General features: G+C 56.1%; 1 protein-coding gene across 6 annotated transcripts; it reads right to left on the reverse strand.

The window, feature by feature from the left end:
• Positions 1-582: 582 nt before the first annotated feature.
• On the reverse strand, positions 583-21,560 carry PPP1R7 (protein phosphatase 1 regulatory subunit 7). 6 transcript variants are annotated; one of them, XM_027116570.1, is made up of 11 exons: positions 21,440-21,457; positions 19,028-19,089; positions 18,461-18,601; positions 15,196-15,251; positions 14,442-14,507; positions 13,720-13,850; positions 13,130-13,292; positions 11,562-11,678; positions 10,592-10,696; positions 7,198-7,284; positions 583-1,193 (listed from the first exon to the last, which is right to left on the reverse strand). In XM_027116570.1, exons 2-11 carry the CDS (start codon positions 19,035-19,037, stop codon positions 1,017-1,019), a joined length of 1,053 nt encoding a protein of 350 aa, XP_026972371.1. In that variant the 5' UTR covers positions 19,038-19,089; positions 21,440-21,457; the 3' UTR covers positions 583-1,016. The 6 variants fall into 6 exon arrangements, with proteins under 6 accessions (XP_026972371.1, XP_026972354.1, XP_026972376.1 ...); XM_027116553.1 differs by lacking the exon at positions 19,028-19,089 and having other exon boundaries at positions 21,440-21,559; XM_027116563.1 differs by lacking the exon at positions 19,028-19,089 and having other exon boundaries at positions 892-1,193; positions 18,473-18,601; positions 21,440-21,559.
• Between the last annotated feature and the right edge of the window lie 185 nt (positions 21,561-21,745).

The raw sequence follows: 21,745 nt of genomic DNA on the forward strand, positions 1-21,745 counted from the left end.
GTGCTGTCCAGTAGGACTTTCTGTGACCATGGAGACGGGCTGCCCCTGGCGAGATGTGGCTATGGTGTGGCAAGTGCAGCGGAGGACATGAATTTTTAATTTCATTTTAACAAATTTAAACTTGAACTGACGCAGCCGCGTGTGGCACGAGGGGGCCCACACTGGACAGCGCAGCTTGGGTCTTGGAAGAAGGAGGAACCCTGGAGACCCTGAGAGTTGGTCCTCATTCTGCAGAAGGGAAAATCCAGGGCCACAAGAAATGACAAGGTCCTTGTAGCATTCAGGGTGAGGGTCAATGTAAGTTTCGTAAAGAACAAGCCAACACAACGGTGGGGTAAGAAGGGGAAGCAGCATTCGAGCAGCCACGAGGGCAGCTCTCTAGAAACAGTCCTTGCAGAGAGACTCAGGTGGGCTCAGACCCGCCAGCGGCACAGCACAGTGTGCGCGGGAGGCGGCCCCTCCTACCCCGAGGGCTGCGGGGGACCAACGGGCAGGCCCAGAAGGCAGCCAGCAGGGCCTGGCGGGCGGCCACTGCTCTTTAAGAGAGCGCTGGGGGTCACGGCACACAGGGCTGAGTCATCCTTTGCCTGCAGGTTTGTTTTTTAATATATAAGATAAAATTGGCATCAACTGGTCTAGGAGGCTACGAAGCTCTGGGCTGACAGGCCCGAGGGCCCCTGGATGGCCCGGACGCCCCCCCGGCACGCGCTCCCAGACCTGCTGTTTCACCCTCTCAGGCGGGCTGTGACCTCCCTCTGAGAGGAGGAAACGGAGATGGTCGCAAGCAGCACCACGGGTGGCGCGGGGCTGTGGGCCACTAACTCGGAATGCGGACTGGCCGGAGGTGACAGCACTGGTATCCAGGTGGCGAGCGGCACCGCACACGGCAGCTTTCACTCAGTGCCTTTTTATTGCCATTGGGTTTGTGACCGTTGTTGATAGAGCGATGATTTAGGAGCAACGGGTGGACTAAAAACCGTGGCTGGGAGGCTCTTGGAAGAGAGGGGCCGGGAGCTTCAGAACCTGACGAAGGTGGCATCGATCTGCCGCACGGTGGGGAGGGCCAGCATGATCTTCCGCCGGTACTGGGGGTCCTTCTGCAGGGGGTTCCGCTCCAGGTACACAGTCTCCAGGCTCTTGGCGCCCTTGAGCTCGTCCAGGTCACTCCAGCAGTCCAGGAGGTTGTCGTTCATCTGGGGGAACACGCGCACATCGGAGAAGCCTTAGGGTGCTACAGCCCCGCACCGCGCCCCCCTTCAGAACACGACAGCCCTGCCCCGCCCCCTTCAGGTCACACCAACCCGGCCCCCCAGCCTCCCCACGTGGGGCACGAGGCCCCCGCTCAAAAGAGGGGTGACCAGCACCTCACGGGGCCTTCCATACATCACGGCACATCCTGGCCGGGCCGCGTCCCATATGGGATGAACCTGGACACGGTGCCACGACAGGGGCAAATCCATGTTCAGTTCAGCAGAGGGGAGACGGAGCAACCCCATCCCACCCCGTCTCCAGGCAAAGTGCTGCAGCCGGTTCGGCTGTATTTCCTACAAACCATCCTCGGCCATTGTCCCCAAGGCCTGACTATGCGCTCTGATGACAACACGGACAACAGACCAGAGGTCGCTCGCCGGACACTCAGGGCACGAGGGGCCTTGATGGCGTGCACCCCCGGGACACCCACCGCCCGCCTCTGTGGCGGAAATGCCGCACCACGGCTGATCCCGTCCAGGACGCGCCACGTCAGGAGGACGGGCTCAGAGCAGGTCAGGAGGCCCCGTCCCGGCTCTGCTGAGGCCCGCGGGGCTGGGGTTGGTGGCTGGGGAGACCTCTCACTTCTCAAACCACCATCAAGGTGAGGGCACGTAGGGCCTCTGGGTTGGAGCACCCGTCACCCAGCTTGGTCCATGCCTGTCGCGTGGATGTCGTGGCCCTTCTGCTGGGGCTCCAAGAGACCAGTCTTCAGTTTCCAAAGAATACGGCAGACGGCCAAGTGAACACAAACTAGAGAACTGCCTCTGTGAACGTGAGACGTGCCCTGGATGGCCGGAGTGAAGGGCGAGGGCAGGGGGCTCAGGCGGCACCCGCGGGGACATCACCATCATGGCTCCCGGCTGTGCTGCGCCAGCAAACGCTCAGTAACAGGCTCCCAGGGAAGCTGAAGAGCCCCGACGTGTCGTGTCTGCCAGCTTCTGTGGCTGACCTCATGCTGACCATAGCACTGGGAAGAGAGGTGCACGGCAGAGGCTCCAGCGCGTCGCCGCCCGTGAGCTGACAGGTGACAGGGCTGGGTGTGCAGGGTGGGCGGGGAAGCTGCCCTGAGTGCATGCCCCGCACCTGCTGCCCTCACCCCCTGGCTCCGGCCACACCCGGTTCTAGAAATCACGCTTCAAGAGACACCAGGCCTGGGGCCCGCCATGCACATGGTGGTGGGAAGGGCAGACCTGTTCCCTCGGAACCTGCGAGGGCAGAAGCGGGGTGGCCGAGGTCACACGGCAGCAGCCCCACTCAGAGAAGGTATGACATCTGTCCATGTGTGGGAGGTGAAGAAGCCGAGGCCCTTGACGGTCCCATCCACTGCCACTTGGTGGGGACGCTGCAGAGGCTTCGAGCACTGACCAGGTACTGGATTAAGTCTCGAGAGAAGGGCCCAGTTTTGCCGCAGCACCAGGGTCTCCAGGGAGGGAGAGGATGACGGCCACGCTGCAGAGCGGCTGTGTGGTGGGGGTCTTCGGGGGGAAGGCGAGAGCAGCCTGGAGGTGGGAGTGAGGACCAAGACACCGCAAGCCACCTCCAGGTCCAGGGCTACGTTCACAAACGGTGACTGAAAACCTAGGCTCGGTTTCTTAGGACGACTTCCTTGAACACAGATCACATTTTCCTGTTGTACACCTAGTGATTTTGGATTGAACGCTGGACGTCGGGGCTAAGGCGGTGTAGAGACGGCCACAGGCTCGGTTCCACACTCCTTCGGGGCGGGTCTCCAGGAGGCCAGGACCCTCTCAGGGTCCCCAGGCCCTTCCTGGTGGGACGCTCCGAGCGCAGCCTCCTCTGGACACACCGCTGCAGCCTGCTTCTAGGGGGCTGGAGGGCGTCGTAGCTGAGCCTGTGGCACCTACCCCTAAGGCCTGGCCCGTTTGGTGTCTAGCTGGATGTCAAGGGTGCTGGTGAGACCCCCACCTGGGCAGGGCTGGAGCTCCATCGTCCCCCAGCTCTGCTCTCCTCCGGCAGAGCTAGTGGGTGAGCCGCGAGAGGGGTGGTCTCGTGCCCAGACTGCCCACCGCTCAGCCACAGCCTGGCAGGCGACCCCCACGTGGACTTCCGGGGCCCTCCTCTCTCCAACACCTTGTCCTGAAGAGTCCAGCTGCCATGAACTTTGACCGCTGCGTCTTCAGCTCCACAGAACTGCAGTGTTCCGCTCAGGAAGCTGGTCCTAGGCAGAGCAGGGCAGCCCGGGGCTCACTGTGTCATCCCCGTTCTCAGGGCCTGCGGCCTGCTGCTGCCTGCTGTGCGCTGCCCGGACGGAGCAGCCTCGGGCCTTGGGGTCGGTTCATGGTGGGAGGGCGACTCTGGCGCCAGTTCCACTGTCACAGCCAGTCTTGTCTTTAATAACTCACTGCACGTTATGAATCTCCCACAGAGCTTCTCCTCGATTCTCCCAGCGGGTATACAATGCAGGGTTTCTCAGACTCGCCTGTTTAAGGAACGCTATTTTCACAGAACTCCACGTGGGCCTAGTGTGCCCTGTGCTTTGGGAAAGCCAGATTTCCAAAACCCAGAGCCCGGCCCCGTGGAGGGCCCGAAGCCTGCTTCTGAGCACGGAGTCACGGGGACCCGGAACTCAGAGCAGGACTCAAGGTGCCTCCACCGCAAAGGGAGAAGAGCTGTCCCAGGATAAAGCCTTAAGCAGTACTCTGTTAAGCGTTAGTCTACGACACTCCTCTCGTACAACATGAGCTGCCCATGTGGCCAACGCAAAGTGTGCAAAACCAGAACCAGAGGGAAGCAATAGCCCCCGTGGCGGTGGCCGCAGCTGCTCGGTTACCAGAAAGAGGCCGCTGCAGTGGAGAGTCACGAAAAAGACACGCATGCCTTAAGCACTTTTAACTTGCAACGTGCGAACAGCACATTCATTTAATAAAAGTAGCAATGTTACATTGGTTAGGAGAAGTAAGGTCTTTTTGCAGCAGAATCTACTTAGAAACCGTCTCCCACTCCGCTGGCGGCTGACGCTCCGGCAGGGCCGCCATCTCCTCGTCTTTCTCAACAGAGTCGTTTGTGGCTGACACACACTGTGTGCTTCCTGTGTCACACGTCACGGCATTTCCAATGCCGCCGTCCTGTTGGTCCCCGCTGGTGCGCTTACGGTCTTTATAAACCCCAGGTCTTATAGTTGAGGGTATTCCACAGTGCAGCCAGCCACAGGGCAGTTTTCTCTAGGATTTAGCGAATGTGGACCTGGGAGTTTTACTCACCACCAATGGCACATTGTAAAGGATGTCTTTGACACAGGTAACTTTCAGAGATTCTTTTCTTTTTTAAATACATTTATTTATTTTTGGCTGCGTTGGGTCTTCGTTGCTGCGCTGGGGCTTTCTCTAGTTGTGGCGAGCAGGGGCTGGCTACTCTTTGTTGTGGCGTGTGGGCTTCTCATTGCGGTGGCTTCTCTTGTTGTGGAGCATGGGCTCTAGGCGCATGGGCTTCAAGTAGTTGTGGCGTGTGGGCTCAGTAGTTGTGGCTCACGGGCTCTAGATCTAGCATAGGCTCAGTAGTTGTGGCGCATGGGCTTAGGTGCTCCGCGGCATGTGGCATCTTCCCGGACCAGGGCTTGAACCCGTGTCCCCTGCATCGGCTGGCGGATTCTGAACCACTGTGCCACCGGGGAAGTCCCCAGAGATTCTTATCTTTGTATTTTTCCAAAATGGAACTCAAAACCATTCACCTGTATTGTCTCCACAGGAATTCCAGCATCTCTGGAAGCCTCATTGAGGGAAAAAAAAAAAAAAAAAGGCCTTTACGTCTCTTTTTTCAAGTTCTGCACAACTGAGATGTAAAGGAGCAAGGTGTGATGTGGAGTGTGACCTTCCAGGTACGCCCGTCTTCTTAAAGAGTCTCCCAGAAGGTGCACTTTTTAGTTTTTTCCATCTAGAATGTTTCCCACTTCCTCCTCTCGTTTTTTTTCTGTTATATGAAGTCGACCTTTAAAGACACCCAGCTACTTGTCGTGTAGAAGGACCCTTGTTCTGGGTTCAGCCGCCTGCTTCCCGTGGTGTCACCTAGCTCGTTCTCCCGGACCCGCTACTTCCTGACAGCTGGAAGTCAGGTCTACATGCTTGGTTACATCACACCAAACATTCCTGGTGAGCACACTTCATCCATGAAGCACATCGGGGGACACAAGGCATGAGGCTGTCCCACTACCGGGGATAAGTCTGATCCTGTGGACACACTGGTGGCGCCCAGATGACTCTGGGGAACGCGTCTCCCCTTTGCAATCAGCAAACTCTCGGCGGGGCGACACTTGGCACACGTGCGAACACCCTGCTCGTCCACGGTTTGAGAGTCTGGTGATGAGCCTGCCTGAATCCCAGACTGGAATTCCGCTACAGAACATCACCCTGGCTGACATTCCCCAGCAGACTATCTCGTGGTTTTCAAGACCCAAACTTCACAGGATGTATGCATTTCCCATCACAATGGTCTTTGGTGGCTAATGTTTATATAGAAAATTTACATTTACTTCCCCTCAAATTCAAGAACATTTTAAACAAAACTGAGGTGTGGGAGAATTCCCAAGATACATTTCTCACACAACAGAATCACTTCAACAGAGGGGATGCGTGCCTTGTATGTTGCTGGCATCAAAGAAGGTGTCTGTTACTTCACACAAAGCTGGGGTTCAGGAGAGAGCAAGGGGGAGCCCCTAGGAGACAAGCCAGTCTTTTCATCACCCCGTCACGGGGGTGGAATCCTGTTTTCTGCTGCATTCTGTCGGCTGGAAGTGAGTCACTAAGGTCAACACACACTCACGGGGAGGGGTTACACACGGCGTGAATATCAGCACCTTGCGGGGGGTGGGGGCACACCTAGCGCCGTCTCCCTGCTGGGCGCCCTGGGTGCTGGCCTAGCCCCAGCCTCCATCTCTGGACCCCTCTTCTGGTTGTGCCGTTCCTCTGTGTGGTTCCCTGGCCTCTTCGGAGCCAAATCCCTTTGCTCCAATGCAACCGGCTTACCACTAGCCACACCTGCCTCTGGGGGTGGGCTGTACACCAGACCCCCGGCTCACGGTGGCTCGCTCGGCTCCCCCAGCCTCTCGAAGGCTGGTTCCGGTCTTCCCAGACTTGCTGTGGCATCACGTGCTGACAACGCCCAAGACTCAGTGCTGCCGCTAAGGGGCAAGGGACATGCTCACAGCAGGCCACCTGTGCTCTAGGGAAACCGGGACGATCTTTTAAGATGAGGAAAGGAAAGCACACAGGACACAAGCAGGGTCAGCAGGATGGCTAGACAAGGAAGAAGCACGCCTTAGACGCAGCACGAATCTTGGATCAGACTGAGCGCATCCGGACGACGCTCACTTTGCAGACGGCAGTCACCGGGTGGAGCGTGTGGTGGCGCCTGCAGGGGCCACCAGGCAACAAACGTGCTTCAGGAGGACACCGTGTGGAACCCTGACACTGAGGACTTCAGCTTGGGGGTCATCCTGCCACCCCCTCAGAGGAGTCTCGAGACATCTCATGCCCTGTTTCTCCTCCTCTGGGCTCGGTGACACTGCTCCCGAGACAACACTGTCACCATGAGGCAAACACAAGGCACATTCTGGGACGACTGACAGCAGAAGCCCATGCGACACCTCCTTCCGCGGTGCTGGTACACCCCCGTGCTGGGTGCACTGGCCCCTTGGCTGGGTCTGGAAGCCCTTCAGTCACGTGGCGATCCTCGGGTCTAACCGTACACTGTGCAGGGCTCCTCACACTTTCATGTGACCGCAGTCACCCAGAATCTTCTAAAATGCCCATTTTGGTTTGGTCTACATCTGGGGCGTGGCGGGGCCCGAGATCCCGCGTGGGTGCCGAAGTCCTACAGCCCTGCCCACAGTCCCATTCCACGCCACAGCCTCCAGGGCTGGAGTAAACGGTACCTCACTCGGCAGGACCAGTGCAGCTGAAGTGTCATCAACCCCTTGTGTATTAAACTTACCCAGAATTCCTGCAGCTCTGTTAGATGGCTGACATTTTCAATCTTTTTGATTCTATTTGACGCAATGTCCAACATCGTGAGTTTGTTCTAAAATAAGGAAATAAAATTTTTCCTGGATTACCTCAGATCAACAACGAGCGCGCGACCATGCACACAGCGTTGGGCGCTGAGCTTAGCGCCATGAGGCGAGCTGCCCTCCCAGGACGGGAGTGCGCTAGCAGGGGGACAGCACTGCCCACCTCCTGCAGCCTCCCCGCCCACCCCCAGACCAGGCCGAAGACACAGAATCCTCACGACTGCCTCACTGCGCTCTCACCATTGGGGTCTGGAACTAGTTCCTTCAGATTCCAAGCCCCAGGCTCCCAGATCCTGGCCCGCAAGGACCCCAGCGACACGCCTGGTCCCGGGAAGGGCAGCTAACACGAGGCCGGGGCTCTGAAGAGGGGGTAACAGTTGCAGCAGCATCTATTTAGTGCTCAACCCAAGGAAACATACAATTCCAACTGATCCTTAGAACAGTGTTTCCTCTTCTTTTAGGGCTGAGGAACCTGGGGCTTGGCGGGGGTGAAGGGGCCCTCCTTCCAGCACAGGAGGAAGGGCGGAGAGGAACGCCTGGGCACTGAGGGACAGCGGGTGGCCACTGGCCTGGAATTTACAGCTGATGGGAGAGAAGAAAGAGGGGGCTCAGCCCCACTGGGGACAGCGTCCGGGGCTCGCCCGCTGCGGGGCAGGCATCGCACTGTCTCGTGGAGACGCTGTGCTCGACCCTCTATTCCAGAAATGTCCAGCAGACGCCTACTTCCCAGCACACATCAGCTAAGCCCGAGGAATTTTTTTTTAAAGTTCACAGAGTTTCAGGATTTCACAGAATAAGATTGTAGTGAAAACGAAGCCTTTAAAAGCTTGCACTGCTTCCTGAAGTACGTTTAACCACACCAATTGGCAAGTTTTTCTAAAATCAAAAGGGAAACGTTACAAGCTGGTTGACAGCCCCCGACAATACATTCTCTTCCTCTCTGCTCGTTTCTGATTGCGGGTTGCCTTCTTACATTTTCTACTGTGTTCCTGGGATTCTGACTCCAAATACCAAGTTTTAAGGGAAAGTTAAAAAAAAACTCTCAATAAAATAAAAACAAAGCCCACAAACACACACACGAGCGGGCAGCCAGAAGCCCTGCCAACCCAGAAGCGCTCCGGCCCTGGCCTCTGACTCCTTGAGGGCCGGGCACAGTGTCCTGTGCTGTCTGGGCACAGACGCGGGTGAGGAGCCCTTCCACTGGCTTCTGTTGGGCTCCTGGTGTCCGCTCAGATAGTTGCGTGACTACAGGGGGCTAGGAGGCGCCTGCCTGCGGGGCTCGGCGACTTTCAGAGCAAACAGGGACTCGGGAGAACTCTGCAGAAGGGGGCCACCGTGGGCAGCAGGGCGGGGCCAGGGCAGGCCCGCTGCCCCCTGCTCTGCGGTGCTGGGCGGCGTGGGATGTGTCAGCGCAGGAACCGGCCAAGCTAAAGCATGTGCGGCCCGCGGCAGGATGTGACCCTTGTGCAGCCCCAGCAGAAGGGCTCAGCACCAGGGGCACCCGGCTGCCAGAACTGGCCCCAAACGTCCAGGAACAAGGATTCCGTCATGGGCTCAACACTACCTCGTGTTTTCCTGGGGAGCTGGACAGTGTTTTGAAAGCTCATTCAAAAGCAAACCAGTAAGAATTGCTTTTATAAAAAAAAGGAAGGGGACAGGGTGGGGAGAGCACGCACAGGAGAGATTACCCCGCTAGACCCACAGGAAGATGACCCAGCACACAGAGGGGCAAACAGAGGCAGCAGTGGGGGAGGACTCAGCTGTGGTGTCAAGATGGTGGATCTGCCATTTGGGAAAAGGATACTTACTGCCTGATCTCACACCACAAAGGTAAATCCCAGATAAATTAAGAGATAAAGCTTAGAAGAAAGTATAGGTGAATATTTGATCTCTAGTTGAACAAAGGTCTCAGAGGAAAGCCTGTCTCATTTGATTACAAGAATCGTACAATGATTACCTTTAAAGCCACAACTGCTATTTTTCTGTTTTGTTGCAGAGGCCCCAGAAGGGTGCGGTGCTGACCCCAGACCGAGGCGCAGCGCTCCTACTGGGACAGTCCTAAGCTCTTGCCCCGTCCTGTGCGCCTGGGACCCCGCTGCTCTTTTGGGCCACACCGCTGCCACGCCCTCTCCTGCGTGGACCCTCCGCTGACCGTGGGGACCGGCGGGGGAGGCCAAGGAGCAGAGGGGGCACCGCCCGGCTCCAATCGCATGGCCTCCGCATGGCCGCACCTCTCAGCTTAGCCTCAGGGTCCCATTCTGCACCGGCCGAGTGTGCAGCCAGTTTACACACCAGCTCTGTAAACTCTCAGTGTGATTGGAAGGCAGGGAAAGGCGACCAGACTCACTGTGGGCAAATTCTAGCTTTTCTAAAATTTTGTATGTAGATGTTGGTGAAATGAAATTCAGAACGTGGATTTCCCCTGAAAACATTACTAATGGTGGCTAGGCCCAGGGGCTGAGGCGCAAAGCCCAAAGGAGACTTGACGAAGATTGAAACGCTGTGTTTACAACAACAGAAGTGACCAATCTGGTTACACTTGCTGCCAAGTCAACAAAACAGGAAAAAAAACCCAGTAAAATTGAAAGAGTAAAAGTATTTTATTTGTCTTGAATACTGCACTGAGGAAAAGCAGGTTTGCCTGCAGGCAGCTGAGGGGCGCAGGGGCTTCCTGGGGGCTCAGGGCCAGCGCTACCCCTCCCTGCCCAGCGCCCCTAAGGCTGTCCTGCGCTGGGCGGGCAGGGCTGCTGAGGGGCGGGCGGGAGGGAGCGAGACTGTGCAGGATCTGGGCCGGGGGGGCGCTGCTGGCCCCGCGGGCTGGGTAGTGGGGCCCAGAGCGGGAAGAGGGGGTGGCTGCTGCGCCCACTAGCCCTCCGTGGGACAGGGACACCTAGGAGCAGCCGGGGTTTACTTTTTTCTTAACTTTAATTTATTTTTGGCCGTACCCCGCGGCACGTGGGATCTTAGTTCCCCGAGCAGGGACTGAACCTGCGTCCCTTGCACAGGAAGCACAGAGTCCTAACCACTGGACGGCCGGGGGAGTCCCTGGGGTTTACTTTTTAAAAATCTTCCCCAACGCCTATAGGGCCATGCAGTGAATCTACCCCCGCGACACACAGCTCAGCTCAGCGCCCGCTCAGGGCTGAGCAGATACCGCCTGCGTCTGTGTTTCCCAGCGTGAGGAGGGATGGAAAGGTCACTAGGACAGACCTCCAGAGGCAGCAAGTCCCCTCGAGAGCCCCCCGGAGGCTGGTGTGTGCTGCCTGCCCGTCGGGCACCCCATGACCCCACTGCCCCACAGGCGGCCGGCGGGCTTACGTTGTTGTCCAGGCCCTCGATGACCTCGATGCCGTTGTGGCTGAGATAGAGCTCCCGTAGGTTCACCAGGCTCTGCAGGCCCTCGATCTTGGTCAGCCGGTTGCCCTGCAAGAGGGAGAGTCAGAGCAGCAAGGACGCGCGAAGCTGCGTGGCTTGTGGGAAGTGGGGCTGCTTACCATGGGTGCCTGACGGCGGGGCATCCGGATACAGCTGCAAGAATGGGACTCACACACACAGAAAAGGAAGACCGAAATCTTGCGTCTGCTGTACTGGGCTAAAGCTCATACGCGGGGTTAAAGGCTTTTATGCAAAGCACTCACTTTTCATCTACTTGGGGAAGGTCTACCTCAATTTAGTAATTCAAAAATGTCAGAATCACAGAATAGTTTAAAATAAAATCAGTTCTCATTTCTTTCAGCAACTACTATAACTCAAATTAAAGCCTAACGCCCTCTTCTTAAAGAAGTCTGCGGAACATCTGCTTTCCAAAAGGCACCTGTGGTTTTAGGGGACCTGCCACGCTGAGGTCCTGTCCTCAGAGCACCCCGCCACATCCTGCCTCAAGGGCCTGGTGCCACTTGCCTGCTTCTGACAAAAAGGAACAGGAGCTGAGGCGCAGCCACGTGCTTCCCAAGCCACGTGCTTCCCAACCCCCGAGCCAGGCCGCATGCCCTCCGCATGGACGCGGGAGGGCCGCTCCCACCGTGGAGCCCAGCACTGTAGGTTTTGGAATGAGCTCCACCTTCTGAAGAGACCCTCTGGCTAAAAACCAGCTCGAACTTTTACTAGGAAAAGGAGCGTGATGCTTAGAGAATGAAACTGTGGTCCAGCATGCGTCACGCACGACTAAGGTCAGTGAAGTATAATGTCTCAGTCGCTCCCTGCCGGTGAAACAGAGAGCCCATCAAAGCCTGGGCCCTGGGCCTGCAGGACGGAGGCGGCAGGGGCGGGGGGGTAGGGCGGTCAGTACCTGCATGCTGAGGACTGTCAGGTTGGTGAGTGCGTCCAGGTTCTGAAGCTTAGTGATCTTGTTTTTCCCCAAAAACAAACTCTCCAGGCTGGTTAACGTGTCAATATTTTCAATTGCCTGTGAAAATCAGGACAGGGCAGCGCTTAGCTACCCGGGGAAGAGGAAGATCTCTGGGCAAGGAGAGAGAGCCGCCCGGGGCGTCGGGCAGGTGCTTCTCGAATCTGGAAAATTTCCCATGCAACCTCACGTGAAAGCACAACATGAGAACACAGAAAAGGTGGGGGTGGGAGCGAGGCGTCAAGGCCCCCCCTTACTTGGGCTCACTCCCGGACCTCGAGTTTCCACAGAGCCCTGGAGCTCTCGGGACTTCTCAGGTCCCTCAAGTCCTAAAATTCCGAGTTGCCACATTATTACGTGACTCTATGTAGGGTTTGTTAAAATGCATTCCACAAGAGACAGAAGCTGAGAGCTCTGGCCTTGGGATGCCCTACGGGATTCCTAGAGCAGGTGCCCCCATTCCCTGACTCTCCGCCCCTCTTCCTGTTTCTGCCACCTGCTTCCTTGCTTCTCCTTGCTCCATGCCGGTGCTCCGCCATTCAGCTGGAGATGGATCTCCGGCAGCGCCTCGGGTAGCAGCCGGCTTAATCAACGCCCACTGACCAGGCCTCAGGCCGCCGCCTCCTCTGAGTTCACTGCTCTCCCAGAACAGGTTAACTACTGGCTTCTTTAGCACTAAATGACCAGAGTATGTGCACGGGAACACAGTGGGGCCTCAAGCAAGTGCAGACCGAGCATCTTGTCTGGCCCTTCACAGCAAGATGTGGCTGGGGGCAGTCTACGAGGATGAGGATTCAGAGGGAAGGCATCCTTAACTGCTACGGCCTGCATCAATTTGTGACGAGCCACCTTTCTCTTGGAAGATTCCATAGAGAAATACTCGATAAAATGCTGACATCTGGGCCACCGTCTAGTTTTAAGTGTGCTGCTTTGCTATTTTCAGCCGTATCACCACCGTCGTCACGAGAGGCCCTTTGCCAGAACCACTCTCTTTGGTTTGCATCCTGTCCAGCTCATGAGGGCCAACCTGGGATGACCGTGTGCTACGAGCTTCCAAAAGTTGGACAGAGGGTCACTTGCGACACGGAGGGAGGGTAAGAAGTGCTCCGAAACCCCTGCCCCCAGCTGCTCAGCAGGGGAGGACAGGCCAGCCGAGTACCAGGCTGCGTGCTCCTTCCTACGGCCCTGGTGTGGGGCGAGGCATCGGCAAGCCAGCCCTCTGCTGCCTTGGGACACTTTCACTCTGCAGTACATTCAAAAGCAAAGTGTTTGGGGCTGATCAGCTCACCTCGGGCAGAACCTAATGGAATGGTTTGGTAAGAATTATGTCATGGTTTGAATGGGGAGCAAGTGAACTCTACGTGCAGAAGAAAGGCTAGACCGCTGCACCTGGGCACACACTCTTATTAATACTGACGTCCAGTCAGCACTTTTTCTTATGAAAAATACAGCCGACCGCACACCCTGCACCCACACCGTCCAGGCCACGCAGCCGCCACGCTCGCACCTACCCGGATGCGGTTGGACCCCAGCTCCAGCATCTGCAGTTGATGTAAGCTGCTTACGTTCTCAATTTTATTGATTTTATTGTTGACCAAGAAGAGCTTTTTCAGTCGTGTCAACTTATCAATTCCTTCAATGTTTCTCAGTAGATTAAAAGAAATATCTAGAATCCTGGGAACAGGCAAAACATTTATTTTTTAATGAGTGTAGGTCACACAGAACTCAGAATGTAATTAACTTAGAGGCAGCATCCTGACCTGGGGGACCGTGCCTCACCCGGGGGCGGGCGCAGAATCTGTGGCTGCCCAAGAAGGCCCGGGAGAGCTGGGAGGCAGCCTACAGGTTCCCGATGCCTCTGGGCTCACAGGATGGTGTTGAGGGCAGAGATCATGTCCTCCCTGAAGAGACCAGCCAAAAGCCTCCACAGGTTTAATTTGCAGGCTGGGACTGTGGGCAAGCCAACGCACCCCTGGAGCCAGGTGCAGGGCAGGACCCTGGGGCAGAAGTGGCCTCCCTGGGCCTGAGAGCTGGGGCCCAGGGCTGGCTCTGGGGAGGCTGGACGGGCCCCTCCGTTGTCTCCCTGGGTCTCACGACTCACTCCAGCTCTGTCAGTCCCTCCAGGTTCTCAATCTTCTTGATTTGGTTGTCGTAAAGATCCAGCTCTCGAAGACTCTGTAGCTCCTCTAGATTCTCAATGCACTTAATTAAATTTTGACGGAGGCAGAGAGTCTAGGGGACAGAAAGAGGGCAGCTGACGTAGGCAACAGGGGGGCCAGGAGAAAGCGCCCGCCGTTACAGGACAGGTCTTCCGGGTGGGAGGACATGGTTTTCCTTCCCGTTTTCTAGAAAGCTGCTGACCTTGGAAAGGACGGGCAGACACCCAAGGGAGGCTGGAGGCAAGCCCCATTCTGAGCAGACCTCCTTAGTGAGGGAGGCAGCGGGCAGCGGGGGTGCTGTGTCCCAGCAGAGGGAACCCTCAGCAGCTCAATTCTGAAAAACAGATTGGGCTGAAGCGAGTTAAGGACTGCACAGGCTGGGGTGTGTGTGGCTGCAGGCGGGCTTCGACCTGAGGCACTGCAGGCGGCCGCATGCCCGAGCCACCACTTGAACCTGGGGCGAGCCACCCAGCCTGCCGTCTGCCCTAGCAACCCTGCCAGGCCCAGGAGGAAAGGTGCCCGACGGCAGCTCCTGGTGCGGCCTAGCACCTTTGCAAGGACTGTCACCTGCGCAGAACTGACTCTGTTCTGGGTTTATCTATGTCCTTCGGGCGGAACAGACTCTGGAGTGTCACCTCCCCTGCAAGGACGGAGTTCCTCTCACCTTCACTTTCTTCAGCACCTCGAACCCTTGAATTTTTCCAATGCGATAATGATTCAAATCAACGTCCTGAAACAAGACGAGACCTAGCTCAGCTGCAGGCAAGCGCCTGAAGACATGCTTCCTGGAATCGGAGCCACGAGGAGGCCGGGCAGCGGGTGGAGGCGAGGGTGAGGGGAGAAAGGGAGAAGCGCTACACGGAGTCTGCGCAGACAGGGGGTGGGGACTCAGAGACGAGCTGCAAAACGCTCCTCGGTTCAGCTACCACGGGTAGCGGCTTGACGTAAAACTGACCCTCCAAGTGGGTGGGATGCGAAACCTACTCTCACCCCTTTGCCCCCTTAGCACAGAGCACAAGCCCATGCTCTGAGTCCCGCGTCCCCACCGACGGCCAGCTATGGGCTCAGGGGAGGCCCCACGGGCCGCCTAGACACAGCGGCTGGCTCCGCCCTTCCCAGATCATTAATGCGCGGTGCTTCTCAGAGGCTGGGGATGGCAGGACCCCACCACATACAATGTAATCATCTGACCCATATAATTTGAGTCAAAGGCGTTTCATTTGGTTAAACAGAAATGGCAAGTCAATCACTGGTATTAAAAACAGTAAGAACACAGGGTCTCTGAGCCAACGGAGACAGGCTCAGACAACTCCTTCCAGGGAAATCACTCGCTAATCTGGCACGCTCGTAAAAGATACCCTGACGGTCAGAGTGCTGTCACCATGCCCCCCGAGGCTGGGTTGAGCAGGCTGCATTACCTCTGCATTTCTGTCCAGGTTAATGGTTTCCATATCCACAGGCAGCTCTTGTCCTTCTGAAACAACAAGAAGAAGAAAAGCCCATTCAGAGCCCCCCCGTCTCCAGGAGGACGCAGACCCTGCGTCCGCGGAGAGCTGGGTTGGGCTGCCTGGGGCACAGAGCCAACTCGAAAGCAGAGGAGAAACCAGCAGGCAACACCCGGAGGGCATGGATGACGCAGCAGAGCTAACATCTGTCTGACAATGGTCACCCTTCAAGATCCTCAGTTTCCTGAACTCAGCAAACGCCTCCAAACTTCCATCTGCGCCGCACAATTTCCCAGGAAGGGAAATGCAGTCTGACGCTGTTGTCAGAAAAGCCGGGGGAGGGGGAACGGTGACTGAGCCTCAAGTGACCCCAGCCAGGGGCCAGGAAGCTGCCCACCGCCACCTCCTGGTGATGCCCGAAGCTGCGTAGCTGGTGGCAGCCTGCCTCCCGGTCTTTCCCTTCTTGTCTGTGACAAGAAAGCAGGTCATTTGAATATAGATCATGCTGTGGGCACATCAGATGTTCTAGGATGTGCCTTCTACTGCTTTGGAAAGTGGCCCAGCATCTACAAACATGTCTGTCTGCAAAGAGCGAAACAAAACGCTCAGCTCAACAGACAAGATTGAAGAGCCTCGCTGAGCAATTTCCATGACCCTCTTGCCGGGCAGGATGAGGAGCCAGTCCACCCTGGAGAGCAGGCCTCCCGTCCGGGGGCCTGAGGAGGGCTGCCACCGCTCCCGCACTGGGCTCTGGGCCTACTGCAGCACATCATCTAAAAGGGTTAAATGCTCTCCCCAGCCTGCATGCATTAGGATCTGAATGAGGCCACACACTGTAACTAGAGGGCATTTCTATAAAGTCCCCGTTTGTTCTTGCAATTCGTTGTTGAAGAAACTGGGCCGCCTGCCTTGGAGAGGCTCCTCCTCGGTGGCAGCGGCTCCTCCATGGTGACTGCTATCTGGCCTGTGCCCCCAGGGACCGCTGGTCACCACTACCGTTCGGCCTGCTTCCTTCAGCTGCCTCTCCCCGACGGCAACACTGCATATGCTCCTGCGGCTGAGCAGGCTCACAGCCCAGCCTCACGCCCCCAGCGCCCCCCAGCACGGGGCAGCTCGCAGGCTGGACTGGAGGCCTCGGAGAGGCACGCCAGATGCAGGCCCTGCCTGACAAAGACGTCCTGGCTTCACACTGGCTGAATTCACCGCGCCGCCTTTTCCATAACCACCGACAATGGCTAGTTAAAAGAACATGTCGGGCTTCCCTGGTGGCGCAGTGGTTGGGAGTCCGCCTGCCGATGCAGGGGACACGGGTTCGTGCCCCGGTCCAGGAGGATCCCACATGCCGCGAAGCGGCTGGGCCCGTGAGCCATGGCCGCTGAGCCTGCGCGTCTGGAGCCTGTGCTCCGCAACGGGAGAGGCCACAACAGTGAGAGGCCCGCTTACCGCAAAAAAAACCCCCAAAAAAACCCCATGTCATTTACTCTAGTTCAGCCATAGCTTTACAAGATGTCAACCAACCCAAAAATTAAATAAAAGGAGCTGGGCAAAACCAAGAGATATGCCCAAACGACCCCCCTACAAAAGACAGCACAGCCAACGGCCTGAATTCAGGAAGCTGCAACGAAAGACGCGCGCTACAACAAAGGCAGGGTGTCCAGGACACGCGGGCACAAGGCTTAGAGGGCTCTGTTTGTAATACACCCAGCACAGGGCAGTGCTCAAAATGGCAGCTTAACCTTTGAACAAAGTTACCAGCCATCTTTCCAAACCTATCCTGTATGTTTTAAGTTTTAAAACAACTTATAGAAAATAAGTGAATGGTACCAGTTGTCACATTTGAATTTGTTTTACTTGAACTTAAGATCTAAGTTAAGTATAGGTAGGAGCAAGTCCTGGTTTCTCTAAGGACCTATAAAAATGCACCTTCCTAGAGGACTTGTAACCAGCTAGTAGCCTGGAAGAAAGAACACCGGATCTAGACAAGTCGGGGTCCAGTCCAGGGGCTCCACTTTGTAGCCATGTACCCTAGGGCGAGTCACAGTGAGCCTGTGCTCACGAGCCAGGGGAGAGCCCATGACAGGGCTCGGTCAACATGCCAGGCATTCAGATGTGAGGGCAGGTGACACTCCCACCGCTTGGCCTTCCTGTGACTGAGTCAGCAAGAAGAGCTTTCACCCATCACTCCCGTGTACTTATTCCACCCACATCACTTCCAGAATATCGACTCTGAAGCTCCAAAGTAATGTGACTGGTACTTTTGTGGTAATCTCCTTTTGCCTTAAAATTAGGTTGCCATAGTTACCAACCATCTTCACTGGCACAGACCATGATGTTGTTTTAATTACCGTGACGGTAACGCATGACTATTAAGACTTTAAATGCCCATACGCCGTGTATAAATCTAGAGACCCTCCCAGACCTGCTGCTTAGAGAGGCGCCCCGCCCCCGCCCCGGCCCCGCCCCGGCCCGCCCCGGCCAACAGCAGTTTGATGTGTTTTCTCTCTTAAGTAAAACTACATACTATTATTCTATTATTATCATTTTAAAAATAAAGACAGGATTTTAACACGCATCCCATTTGTAAAGAATTTGCTCTTTTCACCTAATAATATATCTTGGACATCTTTATGTCTGTTTCTATGGTTTCTCTCACTCCTCTGAATGTAAACTGATTTTCTAAGCAAGCAAAGAAAACAAACAAATAAGGCTCAGATCATAGTTTGGGAGGGTGAAAACCCACCATTACAGGCTGAGCACTTACTTTTCTCATCTCTAAATTCATTTTGTTGTTGTTAATCACTAAACCAACTTAGAAGTTGATCCTCAGGCCTATAAGTTTGGTGGACAGAACTCAGAAATGACTAAGAGATAATCAGTTTATGTCCACGGTAGGAAAAGAGAGCACGCTCGTTAGCCGAACTGTTTATTTCAAATTGCACTTTCTGCACATGTGGTTAATAAGACAATCTTCTGGTTCTGTTTCAGATGACACATTAGTATCAATATCATTAGTATTTGCCTTCAATGGAATTAGGAAAAAGTTCATCCTGCCTGCAAGCGCCGTAAGTGTGTAGCTGGCTCAGGGAGCACCTCAGAGGGCGCCCTACTCCCAGTGCCCCTGGCCACCCACCGAGGGCCTCCAGAGTCAGCCAGACAAACACCCGGGCGCCACCCGGGGGCCCATCACATGCCACAGAGCCCCATCCTCCTCCCGCTTAGTGAGTTTAAGGTTCTTAACTCGGCCTGGTACCTTCTGGGTCCTCTTCCCCCCGCTCCTCTCCGTCCTTCAGGCTGTGCGCACTGAGCTCGGCCACCATCCCGCTGCTCTGCTTCTTCCCTTCTTCATCGCCCGACTCTTCCGATTCCACCCGCCTGTCAACTGAACCCACACACATCCATAAGAACTCACACCCATGTTAGGGGGCCCTTTGAGGAACATATAACAGATTGACATCCAGTTGGAAGTCAAAAAGACTTCATTCAAAAATGTTTGTTGAACTCAGTTCAACAAACATTTGAGTGTTTTCCATGGATGTCCCGGGTACCACCTGAGGCATCCAGTGGAGGGGGGAACTGTGGCAGATGGGAATGGGGCACAGCAGGGAGGCCACAGGGGTACAAAGGTGAGTGACATACTAGTCCTGCCCTCAAGGAACCCGTGAAAAATTACCAGGTGTTCTGGAAGGCCTGGGTGGTTTGTGATTAAACGCCCTAGCGGTAACACACAGAGAAGCACCTCCTGTCTGGCTCCCTTTTGGCCTGGATGTCCACGCAGAGGGGACCATGTGACCCTCCCGCCACATACCTTCATCCATGCTCCACTATCCATTTGGCCAAGAAAACCAGCCCAGTTCACAGGCCCACGTTCTGAAAGAAATCAAGACTAACTCAAATCAGACTGTGGGCAGCGGGGAGCTCTAGAAAAAGAAGACAGCCAGTAGTGCTAAATGCCCCACGAAGTCACTGATGCTGAATGTCAGGGCACCGTGGCACCAGTGCAGTTTTGAAAGGCTGGTAAATAAGTATTTTTTGAATTAGCAAATCAGGCAGTGATTAAATGTGGCAGACTGGTAAAAATTCTTTGGCAAGACTGTCAAATAATTTCCCTTTTTCCTAACTTTTTTTGCAACCTCTTTTGGAAATCTGTGGAAGACCTGGAGCACTAATGGATTACTTGGAATCATCAACCACACTGAAAGCATTCTCTTTTCTCCCACTACAGCTTATTTACAAAGGGGTATGCTCTTTGAGGGGAAGGCAGCTACTTCACCTTTGTATCTCCTGCTGGGCCTAGCAAAGCAGCACCCAGGCAAGGACTGCTGGATAAGTCCTGATGAAATCCACCTCTAAAACCTCCAAACGCATTCCTTCTTCCCTGCCCTGGCAACTGCCTTGGCTCAGCTACTCATTACCTGTGGCCTCGGCTCCTGCCTGGCCTCCTGACTGGTCTCTCGGTGGCTTGTCTGGCTGTTTAATCTATTCTCCATTGCTAGAGAATCTGAGCTTATTCTAAAATCCAAATCTGATCTTTGACTCCAAAAATTTCTGGAATGCCATTGACTCTTCCTGAGTTTGCATCCTGTCTCTACAGACACAGCTTTGGCATGTTATTTTCTTTTCCAAGCCTCCGTCTCCTCACCTGTAGAAAGAGCTAGTATAGTACCTGCATCTCAGAGCTGCTGTCAGGCACAAAAACATGTGCATGACACGTACGCAGACATGTGATAAATCAGTTGTTACCAGGCACAGGTGGTCAAGGCTAAGGGACAGCAAGTTCTACTGGGCAATGGTCTGGTGCAGCGGAGCCCAGGGTGGGAGGGGCTTAGCTAATGAAGGGCAGCCAAAGTGAAACAGGGGCATGGGACAGCAGATCAGCACATAAGGTGACTATGCGGCAGCGGGGACTATGGACTGGCTCAGGGTATCAGCAGTGGGCACGGGAGAGGTATTAAAGATTTGGAGAGATTAAGGAAGCAGGGGCAGCAGAGCTTGTTGATTCATTGGATGGGTGGGAGCCGGAGAGAAGGAATTGCCTGGGTTTCCTACTTGCCATTTACCAAGACACAAGAACAGCTAAAGAGGAAGTGGGAATAGGTGGGAGGGTGGGAAGAAGGGGGATAAGAAGAGGCGTTTCCCTGCGTAAAAAGACCTAATGGTCTGAAAGTCCAAGGCCCTTCGTGTGCTTCTCCCCCCACCAAGGCCCTCCACGACCTCCCCTGCCAGCCTCACCGGCACTCTCCCTCGTTCAGTAGGACTGTGCCACTCCTGGCTGAACTCTCCTCCAAACAGGTCCCATTCCTTCACACCCCTCTGCCTTCGTGTGGCTTCCTTCACCTGAAGTGGCCTCAGCCCATCTCCAACCCGGCTGATTTATAGTTGTCTTGCACGATTCAGCTCAGAGCTGGCTTTGGCTGCGCAGCCGTCACTCACAAACATGCCTGCTCTTCTTTCGCCGCCCCCGCTTCCCTAGCACTTGACACTGGAGACTGTGGCTGCTCTTCCGGAGCGCTCATGAGGCCAGCGGATCGAACAGCACGGGAGCACTCGCAGACACGACTGGCTCTCCGACTGCGGTAAGCGTGTGTATGTAACTATATGCACACATAACACGCATATACTTTTTTCAACAAAGCGGAAGAGTTTGATTTAGTCTTTTTGGAACTATGATCGCTTTGAAAACAGGAAACCGTCGATTTTGTAACTCAGCTCTTGGCTCCTGGTCACCCCTTCCCCACGACCCATTCACTTTCGAGAGGACCCTTCTCCACCCCCGCCACGTTCACCAATGACCCGACTCGGGCGAGTCCCAGGGAGCCGCGCGCCTTGTTTCCTCGTCAGCTGCCCCGGGACTGGGGACTCGCGGGGCTGGCTGAGGAACTCGGTGCGAGGCTCCCACCAGCTGGCGGACGCCAGGGCTGTGGGACCACCGCGCCCTCAGTCCCCACCCACGCGCCCGGCTCGCCCCGCCGCTGGCCCCGACCCTAGGTTTGGCACCTCCCGGGCCGCCCGCGCCTTCCCGGCCGCTACCGCCTCAGCACGGGATCCCGGGTCCAGGGCCACCCCCGCCCTGCCGGCTGGCAGATGTCAGGGGGTGCGCGCGGCGGGGTCCGAGCCGCGGCCGCAGGCGGGCCGCCCCGTTCCTCCCGGGCAAGGCCGGTACGGGTCGCCGCCCCCCACCCGCTGGGCCCTTCGGTCGCCGCCCCGCGGGGCCGCTCACCCTCCATCATCTCCTGCGACTGTTGCTGTCCCGCGCCGCGCTCCGCCGCCATGTTGGCTGCTCTTCCCCTTTCCGGTATCTATCGCCTCAGGCCCCTCAGCCAATGAGGGTTCCCAGCTCAGAGCTTTGCCAGCCAATGGAATCACATACGCTTGCGCGGCGCCAGAGCCTCATGGGAGTTGTAGTCCTTCCGTGAGGCCGAGCCCGCCCTCAGCCCCCGCGCCGCCAGCCACACCACCCGGCGGACAGGTAATTAGCGCTCGGGAGGCTTTGAAGGCGAGGAGCGGGTTGAGGGCAGGGATAGTC

The sequence above is a fragment of the Aethalodelphis obliquidens genome, unplaced genomic scaffold, assembly GCF_003676395.1.
Source record: "Aethalodelphis obliquidens isolate GAN/ISIS:26980383/991018 unplaced genomic scaffold, ASM367639v1 scaffold2, whole genome shotgun sequence".
NCBI lineage: Eukaryota > Metazoa > Chordata > Mammalia > Artiodactyla > Delphinidae > Aethalodelphis > Aethalodelphis obliquidens.